Here is a 12,378-nt window from a genome sequence, read left to right on the forward strand (position 1 = left end):
TATTGATATACCTAAACTTACATCTTTTTAAACATGAAAAAAGGCAATATGAATATTTTTTTAACAAATGTTCATTTTACTACAGACACACAAATAACTTGCATCAAAGTGCCTGAAATAAAAAAAAAACATCAATCCTGATTTCCTTATTTAAACCAAAAACATTTTTGATGAAGTGAAGTTTGATGCCCAAAAAAACAAAATCCAACAAATAAATCAACAATAATAAATGGAGATTTAACATTAACTTAGGAGTAACAATATCTTAAAAAATGTTATCCTAAAGAACAATTTTAACATGCGCCAATTATGTCAAAATGCTTTCATTATCTTCTACATAAAATCAGATCGAGTCCTGTGGTTGTCGGTGCCTTTCATAAATAAAGATTCTTCTTCCAACTCGTTCCAGGGCAATATGAGCGTGAAATAGGTCTGTTGTTTTGGTGTAGTTGTTTTCACGCAAAAATGGTGTGATATTCTACAACACAAAAATGCATTTGCATTAAATCATGTGTCTGCTTTCAAGCCGGATTTGCCAGCACTTTTACCTTTTCCACCACGTCAAAGAGAACCAAGTGAGTAGGCATTGAACGCACATCTGGATACGAAGCTTGGAGCCAAAGAAGTGGGTCCTCATTGAATCTGTCTGCTTCTGTATTGTCCATCTGACTGAGATCGGGCAGGCACTCGAGGAACTTCATCTTTAGTGGACAGTGGACATGGCTACAAGGGAGAAACATAACTAATTAATGGTTACCGGTCTTCTATACAAAGTGTTCTGTGCTCAACCTTCTCCACGTTTTTTTTTTTTTTTTTTTTAATGTCATGGCCGTATTATAAAGTGCAATAAATATTTTCTCCCCTCAAAATTCTACACACCAATCAAAATGACTACATTTAGGTTTTGTTAATTTAAAAGTAAAAAAAAAAGGTATCACTTTGGACAAACAGCAAATATAACATTAACTATCATTGTGGTTGTTTTCATTCAGCTGAAATGAGTGACACCCTAAAAAAATAATTTAAGAAAATTTCACAAACTTATTTTTGCCCTATTTTAACTCAAGTTTGAATTTGATGAATTTAGAATGCAGGATATACATAGAGTTATAAGAGGGTTTGCACACATGCGCAATATCCCAAACCCCAATTTATTTGTCAGGTTAATAGTTTACTAATAGCTTACTATAGTTTACTAGGCTTTTTTGTAGGTATTCATCGCATTTACCATGACTCTCTAAGACTGTTTCTGGAAAATAAAAAGCACTTTAAATGTGTTTCAGATCCTTTCAAATGTTAGGCACCTGTAGTAAGGTGTTGAATGGCAAGGCATGGCAAAGAGAACGTCAGGCTGTGAGGCGTCATGACAAAGTGCACGGATGTGGCTCATGACGTCCAAAGCACCACGCTGGTGAATTAGGCCCGTGTAGAGAGCCATGAGCAGGTTGGATGCCAAGAGAAAAGCAGCGGCTGGTCGTCGCCAAGATCCCATACGAGCCAATGCAGTCCCTGTACATGCACACAAATGGTTAAACATGAAATGGTTCAGTCGTTCTTTGATTCGGACGCATCACGGATTTATATTGTCAAGAGAGAAATCACAATGTAAAACAATGGGAATCATTGGTGTTAAGTATGGGGCAGTGGTTTCAATGATGGTCATTTTTGGGGTCTTGTGAAGTGCTGATTATATTTTGTGATTTTACACAGCAGAAAAAAAGCACAAGTCTATTGGTACAGCTGTTGTAAAGAGTTGTAATAGGGACTTACCACAGAAGATCATACATAAGGGAAGCACCTGGTAGATGTATCTAAACTCCTTGTGAGGAATCAGACTGAAAAACATTTAAAAAGGCGTGTAATACCTAAATGACTTTATGTTGTTATTAGATCTGGGAAGAAAAAAAGTGAGGGAGGTCTCCAAACGATGCTTTACCTGAACACACAGATAGTCCAGGCAATGGCCACCAGCAGGATTCTGTGCCTTCTGAATGCGAGGAAGCAACCGTAAAAGAAGAATGGGACATGGGGGCCCATTATGATCGGGAAGCCCTGTGTCAGGTACCAGTGCCAGGGATGGGCACCAAAAAAACTGGCAATTCCGTCCAAAACATTCAACTTCAGGAAATTGTACTGCACGAAGGTCCACTGTGTACAACAGAAAACAATCTTTTTATTTGCACACATAATTGCTAACTGAATCTACAACCTAAAAAAGTGTAACTTTTTGAATGGTATTATGGAAATTTAACATTCCCATGCCATTCTCCATCCATCCGTCAATTAGAAAATTTAGGGGACTTGTCACCCTATCTCTAAGGGAGAGCCCAGACACCTTGTGGATGAAACCCATTTTGGCCGCTTGAATCATGGATCTTGTTCTTTCAGTCACGAGCAGAGATGGGAAAACCAGGTCCAGAAAATAAAAATCCTGCCACATTTTGGCTTTAGCCACAGGTACTTTTATTCAACCTGCAGTCCAATGAGCTCCTTAGCCTGCCAGTTAAGTGGAAGCACCTGTTGCCAAACCCAAACTGTGGCAGGGTTTTTACTTTCTGTTCCTGAAATTCCCATCTCTGGTCACGACCCACATTTTGTGATCAGAGGTGACAGCAGGAACGTAGATTGACCGGTAAATTGCGAGCTTTGCCTTTAGGCTCAGCTCCTTCGCCACAACAGACTGGTACAGTCTGTTTTTTTTAATGGGTCTGTATGTCAACTGCATGTGACAAAACACAAACTGGACTAATCGGAGCACTTAGCATCTTTGTATGAAGTACGTATGTGCATGTATAGGATAACATCATAAAAGGTAATCGAGCCATTTATTTTCATTTCATAAGTGTGGAAGTGTATCTGAAAATATTAGCCCTTTGCAATAGTAATATCTACAAAAGTAGCGCTCAATCTCAAAGTGTTTGTGTTCGTGACCCCTGGATAAAAATGATGGTTAGATGTGTTCAGTGTCTACAGTAATTCACCCTTTCGTAGAAGATGGTGTCGATCACGGTTGAAATCACAATGGCAGAAGCCCTGCGGAGATTATGAGAACATTATTACCTCCAGACTAAAAATAACAACTATAGAAACTATATAAACATGAAATGGAATCAACCCTATGGGAAGGTAGTCAAGAACCACCAGTCTCAGTTTGTTGTTGTCCTGCCAGAAATGGTAAATCAACAGTGGAAGCCAGACAAGCATGGCCGCCGGGCGAAAAATGATTGCCAGTGCAACAAGGCTCAAGTATTTTTTGCTGAGGAGGAAAAACCAAACACGGTGTCAGCCAAGAATCCATGGCACATGAAGAAATGTTCATGAGGTTGGGGAGACCTGCTGTGTGTTTTGGATGCTGGCAGAGGGAAGTAGCACAGAACCAGAGAAGTGATGTTGGCCTCCACACTGGAAGTCAGCGTTCTGCTGCAACTGTACCACGTGCACCACGAACACAAATGGCAGAAGAACTGCGCATACAAACAAAATAAATTTGTGATGGAATAGGCATTGCCTCAAGACAAACAGATCTAGTTACCGTCCAATTTGCAATGTCTTGACTTTCCAGTTCTCTGATGAGGAAGAAGAATTTGAAATCTGTAAACGCAGTGATCAGTGCATGAAGTAGGCGGGGCAGCCAAGTCTGCAAGGAAAACAAAATCGAATTAACAAACCATATCGAAGCAAAACATGTCTTACTATAAAGGCAAAAAAAAAAAAAAAAAACTTTCCAGAAGATACACAGAGTCACATTGTATCCAATGTAATATTTTATAGAGGATGGCAAAGATGAGAGGATAGGTGAAGCCCCTTATGCCTTCCTTCCATTCCCAGGTCAGATGCCCATAAGTCACATCGTTAAGGTCATAAAAGTGATGATAGATTTTTTTGTAACTTGATGAGCTGCAAATAGCGTATAACACTGAATAGTGCGTATTGGTTGCTGATGCTACTTTGGAGCGCTTCGTATTTTCAAATGGAAATAAGCGCAATAGAAAATGCATGGCTAGCGTGTGAAAATAAATTAATGGAGAGGATATTTGAAGGCCATGTGATGGGCGACCTCCAAAGACTGCCAGTACTCATCTGGAACGAAGCTACTCTGGACCAGAAAACAATTGATGACACGGAAAATCACAGAAAACGCTGCAACTCTCAGCACTTCTGTATGGAGCAAGAAGAATGACTTTAGATCAGAGTGAAAAATGACATCTTGCAATCACAAGGTCCTACACTGCAATGCAACTGTGTGAAAACACCAAATTATTTCTGTGTCTATTTCTTAGCTATCCCTCCCCTTGAATGATTTTAAATCTCGGACTGTCAAGAGATTTTAAAAAAGAGATTGTCATCGGAGTTCAACATTTTAGACATTAAATTTTGATAGATTGTGTTATATTGTGACGTATCAAAACATCAACATATAAACAACAAAAAAAGTGGCAACTGTCATTTATTTTGTTTGTCCTGTCCATCAGGGGCAATGGTGGTGTTTTCTGATCAAATAAACCATCATCCATCCTGCCTGTTGCACACTTGCTCAAACACACTTTGTCGAGTTTAGTTTGGCAATGAGTTTTGCTATGGCTTGCCACATCACTATCTTTGTTGCTAAGGTTAACTGAGATTGCAGTTGTGGCTTCGTTGGTCCTTTAAATTTATGGGGTAGACTAAACTTGAACTGCTTCTGTGCTAGGAAAGCTCCTTCATACAAAGAATGCATATCACTACCTTTATCTAAAATGTCGTCATTTACATTGTTGTAATGAACATTAAGTGTTGAATCAACAGCAGCAGACTTGCGGTACAGAATTACTACAACATCACACTGACAGATAGAAACCTACCTGTCCTGAGAGGAGCATCATCTTTGTTTTTTAACAACAGGGGTTCGCTTTTTTTAAGTTTCTCAGCCTCCTCTCCCCTCTCGTAATGTGAACGCTGTCTCAAAGTCTCCATTTGGATGTTGAGTCCTTAGCTGCTCATTGGGAATCATGTGGTTAGGCAGGCAAGGCAAGAAAGACAACACCTATATGTCACCTCAGCTGCACATGCAAGGTTAAAAAAAATGGTCACATTAATTTCCATTTTATTTCTATGCTAAAAAAATGACAATGACTAAAAAGTGTTTTTCATAACTCGCGGGATTACGCATACTGTACAGTACCATGCCTTCATCTCAAAAGACATTGTGCTTTGCCTTTATATAACCAAATATGCATGTTTTGTGTTTTCTTGCACATGCTGACATTAATCTGTGTCACATATTCATTCTTTATTTGCTTTTTTTCCCTCTCTCTACACACACACATAGATACACACACATACACACACACACACACACACACACACACACACGACCTGAACAGTTTGAAATTGAATGGTTCGGACAGTAAAATGTGAAACTAAGAAGTTATTGAAGTGATTGTTTTGAAATTTTCAGTGACTTATGTTCTATGCACAGAGATGGAAATGTGAAGATCATGCCTACAATTGTTATTTTTTAACATTAGAAGACATTAAGTTTTTTCCCCACAGTGAATGACAATGAAAAATAAGTAGCTTTATGCTCAAACTACCTAAAATACGTTAGTGTTTGGGTTAAGATTTTTACATGTTAAAGTGGGTACACAGTACTGTAAATAGAAATGAACATGTCAATTTAGGTTAAACTTCATAGCAGTTTTCCAACATTCATCAATGTTAAGCTCAATTACACGTACTTAATTAAATGAATGTCCCTAAAATCAAAGACATCTAGTTCAGTGGCCACCAAGTCATTGCACCATATTAATTGCTTAACTTACTCTCAGTTATGCCCACCAGGCTGGTACGTTGAAGATTCTTGCTGATGGTGAAGTCCAGTAGAGACCTGCCTTCAGAAGGATTCAGTATCAACCACCTGTGGTACTACACAACTGTAGTTTATGAGTTAAACTATTTCCAAAATCAGCAAACTGAAAATGAACTGCTATAATTTCAGAGGGATAATGGCAAACAGCCTGCCTGATGTGATAGTGTGGACTGTGAAGAAGGAAGAACTTTGTTATACAAAGCATGAAGTAATCAAAGGAACAGGTTGTGTAACACACGTGATACGACAGTAGCAAGACACACTGTTATTATGGGAGAGCATGTAGAGAACGTTTTTTGGATAAGTGAAATGCCAATTAGGTAATTGTGTCTATGAGCAATAAAGAAAAGTAAAATGTGTTCCATGTAAAAAAAATGTGTGGTTGACAAATAATGTGATTAGCATTCTTTCATAATTTGTCCAAAATCAATAAAAAATGAATATAAAAATGTCTTCAGAGCATCTTTCACCTTGGGAATTTATTCTTTTTGATTTGCCCTTCTATGGCGTTTACTAGTAAGCTTGGACATGCAATATCAAAAACGACCATGAAAAAATGCACCAATTTAAGAATTTTGGCAAACTTTTGAGTTTTTGTAATAAAAGCAAAGTTGAACTTTTTTTTAAAAAATATGACTCTGAAGTTGAGAAAAGATGTGTTCCGTCGAAAGTGAAAGAAACCAGCCACCAGAGAACGCTGGAAATGCCCAAACATAAAACAACCTTTATGACCATTTCAACAATGGATATTATTAATATGTGTATTGAGTGTTTTTTTGCAATAAGTCACATTTTCTTTCTTAAAAAGAAATTGATACTTAAACTTTAATTTTAACTCAAAACATTTAAGAATTTCACTCAGATATTTTCTGTATTGCAGTCTGCGTATACACAAACATACATATACTGTATATATATATATATATATATATATATATATATATATTATATATACATATATATACATACACACACATACACACCGGTATATATGAATCCATTATACTGTAACAGTAAACTAGAATGTCCTAACTACTTGGACAATTGCTCACACACGTCACGGTCACTCAATGTTGTTTATTGCATAACCTTTACCTTGCCCCGTTCATCCAATCAATAACATTCAAGGCTTCAGACAGATCCACACACACATTAAAAAAAAAAAAAGTTACTTTGTCTCCAAACTTAAAGTCTTAATTGAACCCACTGAGAAGCAGGTTCTGAGCTTTGAGAAGGGGAGGGAAACCAGCCACTGGCGGTGATGGGGAGGGGGCCGGCCAGTTGGCACCTGTCGTAAGGCATGGAGTGGCGAAACGCGAGGAAGAGGCCGTTTGGAATGAAGTGCGTGGGCATGGCTCAAGACGTCCAGAGTGCCACATTGATGAATCAGACCTGCGTAGAGTGCTATCGGTTCCTTGCAACAAGCCACATGTTGCTGCGCGTCATCACCCATAGTCCTGTTCACGCACAACATTAGGTGGTTAAAAAGATCTGGCCGCTACGTTTACAATTTCAAGACAACAGTGAAACCTCAACTTAACATATGGAATATGGAAGGGTGCATCCGATTGAGCCCAGTGTCCCATTACATTTTGTCCTATCCTACAAACACCCAATACACTACAAAGTTAATAGTTTTTGCATTATTTCCTAGCCTAAAGATGCCTAGACTTAGCTTGTTGGTGCTTAGGGGGTAGATAATGTAGTGGCATGCATCTGGTCCTGTTTATGAGCCACAATGCGTTTCCTCTTTAGCTCTGTTGCAATTACAGGCTACATAAACATTCTACTGGCATGTATTTGTGCGAATCTGGGTAAATGTTAGTTATATTAATAATGTTCAATGACAAACTTGTTCTCTTTAGCTGTGAAAATGTTTTATTTCCATGCATGTACTGCACCACGGTGCCCCAAAGAGGACAAAGCACACACAGCAGGTATTTATTTTTTTATGCTATTATTTTAACAGATTGTTACTGGTTCATTTGTTTGTTTTTTCAAATTAGATTTATAGTATTTGGAGTGAGCGTTGGTTGTTGAATAAATATAATGATTACAAATCATCGAAAAACTGTGCTTATGAAATATTTTAATAATGTTGATTTTCCTCCCCATTACGACCCAGCCCGATGGTGTTGAAGAGTTGTAAAAGTGACTTACCAAAGGGGATCACGTGATAGGAAGCAGAAGGCAGATGCATCTCAACCATTTTTGACAAAGATAACTGTAAGAATCCAAACATGGTGTGAGCTGAAAAAAATCTGAACAGTGAGAGAAAATTCTGGTGATTCACCTGAACATGTCGATGATCCAGGCAACGGCCACCAACGGGAATACGGGAATCCTGTGCCTTCTGCAAGTGTGGAAGCATTAACGAAAAAACAAACATGGTGCTCATCCCGAAGCTGATGTTCCAACGGAAGTAACAGTGTGTCGTATACCTCGGTCACTCCATCAATGGTTATTATCCAGAAATTAAACTGCGCGAAGTTGCACTAAGTTTGAGCGCAGACCATCAAGAGGTCTCATTGTCCATAAATAGCACTGGTGCTGGGTGTCAAAGCCACAGGTCATTTCTTTTGTGAAAGCTGCAACATCAAAAGCAAGGCCTCCTCTGTAAGGCGCAGGGCCACATTTAGCACCGCATTGTCCTCCCATCATGCTACAGTGGTACTATGACGTACAAGTTTCTTTTATTCTGACCTTCTGACTTCTTGTCATTGTAAATTAAATCAACTCACGCCATTGAAATTAAATGAAAGACGATTAATTGGTCCCTTTACCCGAAACTCACCCCAATTCTTTATTACTTGTTTGAAATACAGAAAAACAACTCTATAAGGTGTACTGTACTAGCAAAATATTCTGAATTGAGTGTATAGAAACTAACTGGTTTCTAATTAGATGTAAGTCTGTACGGAACTAACTGTTCCTTTTTTTTTTTAAATACCCACTTAATCATCTTCTTTTTTAGGCTTTTTCAACAGGCCTTCCTCACTTTCCCGAGCAGGCCGTTTCAACAATTGCTTCTTCCGCTCTTTCAAAATGTTTCGAAAATGAGAAAGGCAGGTGTCGTTAAATAGCGACGACGCACATCCAGTTGCAACTTTTTCCGGGTGTTTCCTTTCAATAAAATTTGAAAGTTTTTCCCACATCCCCAACATTTCCATGATCTCACTCGTAGAGATGACTTCATCGGCCTCGGCCTCAGTGGTGCTGCCGATTTCCTGCAAGACTTTTGCATGCTGCTGAGTCTGTAGCGCTTTCAGCTCCTCTGATGTCAATTCCTGGGAGTGCTCCTCCACGAGCTCGTTCACATCGTTCTCGTCCACCTCCAGGCCCATGGACTTTCCGAGGGACACGATCTCCTCCACCACTGCCTCTTCGGGTTCGAATATGACTCTTTCAGACACGATCTCAGGCCACAGCTTCTTCCAAGCACAAATCAAGGTCCTCTTTGTAACGCCCTGCCAGGCCAAATCGATAATTTTGAGGCATGACACGATGTTATAGTGGTCCTTCCAGAACTCTCGAATAGTGAGATTTGAGCTTTGCGTCACCTCAAAGCAGCGGCGAAAAAGGTGCTTCGTGAAGAGCTTCTTGAAATTACAAATCACCTGCTGGTCCATGGGCTGCAGGAGAGCGGTGTTGTCAGGTGGGAGGTAGAAAACCTTTATGAACTTGAAATCTTCGAGAATGTCGTCCTGGAGGTTGTGTGGGTGAGCGGGACCATTGTCCAGGACGAGAAGGGCTTGCAGGGGTAAGTTTTTTACCTGGAGGTACTTTTTGACAGCAGGGCCAAGGACTAGGTTGACCCACTCTACAAAAAATTGCCGGGTGACCCAGGCCCGTGGGTTCGCCCTCCACATTACTTGCAGTTTTTCTTTAATGATCTTGTGCGATTTAAAGGCTCTGGGATTTTCTGAATGGTATACAAGCAGGGGCTTGATCTTGCAGTCGCCACTGGCATTGGCGCAAAGAGTGAGGGTTAACCTATCTTTCATAGGTTTGTGGCCAGGCATCTTCATCTCCTCCAACGTTATGAAAGTTCTCCTTGGCATCCTTTTCCAGAATAGCCCTGTCTCATCGCAATTGAACACCTGTTGAGGGACATATCCTTCAGCTGCGATCACATCAGTAAATGATTTGCGATAGTCCTTGTTCACATTGGAGCTCGCCACATCAACGTGACCGACGTCAGAGGGACAGCTGATCCTCCTCCTAAAATTGTCGTACCAGCCCCGGCTGGCTTTAAATGAATCTTCTGGTGCGCCGTCCGTTGAAGAGCCAGGGGTCTGCTGCAACAAGTCGGTGTAAATGGCACGTGCCTTTTCACAGATGGCACCCTCTGTCAAAGGACATCTTGTGAGCTGCTTCTCCGTCAACCACACCAGCAGCAGCCTCTCCATCTTTTCATGGACGGATGTGCGCAGCCTTGAAATGATTTTAACACCCATAGCTGGCGTTATAGCCTTGATCGACTCCTTCTGCTTCAGAATAGAACATATTGTAGAGGTATTGCGATCATACAGCCTTGCCAAGTCAACTACTCGCACGCCTCGCTCGTATTTTTCTATGATTTCATGCTTTAATTGGATGGACATCATCTTTTTCTTCTTCCTCGCAGGAATCACTTTGTTCCCTGGATCCATGCTTCTAAAAACAATTGGCAAAGTAACTGCACATGCGAAAACGGAATAGAAATAATTCCTTCCGACGCAAGGTAACCACGTGAACTGAACCAAAGCGGAACACTGGGTTTAAATAATAGGGTGTCACTTTTCTGTCAACTGTCGGCTGACTGAATTGAACGAAATCGACTGAATTGAACGAAAATCAGCTTGACTTGGCTAAGTATATACTGTAATGATCGCTGCGCTAACTACCGGCTCTCAAATTTGGTCTCGCGAAGCGACCCAAAACATCGAACGAGCCTCGTAAGTCAAGGTACCACCGTATTATAGCGTCTTCAAATGCAGCTGTTAACAACGGGCGCCGCCATCTTTGTTTACAATCACTCCACGTTTGTCTTCTTCCTGGCTGTCTCTTTTGGGCGTCAACCGGACTCTGCAACAAGGCCGGAATCCGCCTCACATCTCAAAGCGCCATGTTATAAATGGTCCATCACATCCTTGGTAAATCTCCTCCTTTCAGTGTTGGTTGTCGGAGGATTCCACTGCGCTGTCACAGCCGCCCGGTGTTTTCTAGTCCAGACCAATGTAGCGTCTGTCCGCTGCCTCAGGTGCTGAAAATGCTACGATACATGTTTTATAGCACCACAGGGAAGTTACTGTATAGCGTTACCTCATCAAAACGAGGTAAATGCTGTCTTAATTGTCAAATGCAACCGTCTTCCTCCAGGGTTGCTCTCGCCCCGCCCCTCTGGAGTTCTCTTCCAATCACAAATCACATTAGCGCTCCTTCTTCTGTCACGGTTTATTTCATTACTGCCTTCTAACGGTACGGAGTGTGTATCAGAATACGGGCCTACGGAAACAAAACATTTCAGTCGTACGATTTCAAACGAATGGTTTGATTCGGTTTATTTATTATTTTTTAAAGTTAAAATGAAATGATTACGTGTATTATTTCAAACACAGTGGATACTATATCACGTCAGCATTCACTTGAAAACTTACATTTATTTTTAGAATATTTTTTATTTAGTTGTATTGAAAATTTGTTCTTCCAGTTGTCTGTTTTTCATAATATTTTTCTGTTCTCTAAAAAAAAGGGGGGGGGGGTCAGCTGTGACAAATGCTTTTGCTTAAAAAAAACCCACATATCTAAAACAAAATATTCCGAAACAAATTACATTTACGCCTTTTTTTAGATTACTATAGATGACGCGATGCAATGCATACTTCAGTCCAGTAGAGGTTAGCGTCGCATTTATTTGAGTTTGCTCTGCATTTCAAAGCAGAGAATAAAGCCCGAGCGCACCATGCTAACGTAGCTTTCTGTACGTGCTTCTCGATGAGGACATTCTAACGTCCTGTTTTTCTTCTCTCCCATTGTCCCCACGCCTCAGAAGTTCCCTCGGTGAGTCAAAAATTCCACAAAATTATTGGTAAAGGTGTCAACATGTAACTATCAAAACAGCTAGCCATAGCAACAATTTAAGTTTAACGTGCAACAACAAAGTCTCGCGATGTTTTGCGTGATAACGTTTCTCTTCTTTTCATACAGGACCACCTTGTATCTTAAACATTGGAGAGGATTATAAAAAAAAGTGATGCTTCGGAGAAAAATTCCCCTTACACAGATGGCTTTTGCCACAATGCTTGGAGTGGCCGGTGGTTTCTATATCTACAGACCTTATTATGACGCCGTGCCAAAGACCACAACGCCGCAGACTCAGGATGTGCCACTTAAAGAGAATGGAAGTGGCGAAAAGAACGCAACATCAACGGACTAAATCAGCAAAGCAATACACTTTTTTCCATTATCCTCTGATTGTGAATGAAACCAAATTAAAATAATATATTTATTATGGTGTTTGTCGTGTGCCATTTACTGTATCACTCTAT

General features: G+C 40.2%; 2 protein-coding genes across 2 annotated transcripts; one reads left to right on the forward strand and one right to left on the reverse strand.

Annotated features, from left to right (window-relative positions):
- Positions 1-53: 53 nt before the first annotated feature.
- LOC148424584 (GPI alpha-1,2-mannosyltransferase 3-like) lies at positions 54-6,090 on the reverse strand. The gene is made up of 13 exons (XM_088413823.1): positions 5,802-6,090; positions 4,842-4,972; positions 4,035-4,158; positions 3,726-3,843; positions 3,533-3,637; positions 3,334-3,464; positions 3,116-3,256; positions 2,982-3,033; positions 1,937-2,148; positions 1,771-1,835; positions 1,305-1,509; positions 549-723; positions 54-478 (listed from the first exon to the last, which is right to left on the reverse strand). Exons 2-13 carry the CDS (start codon positions 4,951-4,953, stop codon positions 344-346), a joined length of 1,575 nt encoding a protein of 524 aa, XP_088269949.1. The 5' UTR covers positions 4,954-4,972; positions 5,802-6,090; the 3' UTR covers positions 54-343.
- Positions 6,091-11,670: 5,580 nt separating this feature from the next.
- Positions 11,671-12,341, forward strand: pigbos1 (PIGB opposite strand 1). Its single transcript, XM_088413689.1, has 2 exons — positions 11,671-11,890; positions 12,038-12,341. The coding sequence occupies exon 2, from the start codon at positions 12,084-12,086 to the stop codon at positions 12,264-12,266; it is 183 nt and encodes a 60-aa protein (XP_088269815.1). The 5' UTR covers positions 11,671-11,890; positions 12,038-12,083; the 3' UTR covers positions 12,267-12,341.
- The last annotated feature ends 37 nt before the right edge of the window (positions 12,342-12,378 follow it).

The sequence above is a fragment of the Hippichthys cyanospilos genome, chromosome 4 (genome assembly GCF_059441005.1).
Source record: "Hippichthys cyanospilos isolate Australia breed blue-spotted pipefish chromosome 4, RoL_Hcya_1.0, whole genome shotgun sequence".
NCBI classification, from domain to species: domain Eukaryota; kingdom Metazoa; phylum Chordata; class Actinopteri; order Syngnathiformes; family Syngnathidae; genus Hippichthys; species Hippichthys cyanospilos.

Coding starts and splice junctions, on each gene's coding strand:
- pigbos1 (XM_088413689.1), top strand. CDS start 12,084: ATGCTTCGGAGAAAAATTCCCCTTACACAGATGGCTTTTGCCACAATG.
- LOC148424584 (XM_088413823.1), bottom strand. CDS start 4,953: ATGGAGACTTTGAGACAGCGTTCACATTACGAGAGGGGAGAGGAGGCT. Junction 3,844..4,034: donor GCCCATCACATGGCCTTCAA/ATATCCTCTCCA, acceptor TAACGATGTGAC/TTATGGGCATCTGACCTGGG. Junction 1,510..1,770: donor CTTATGTATGATCTTCTGTG/GTAAGTCCCTAT, acceptor GTGCATGTACAG/GGACTGCATTGGCTCGTATG.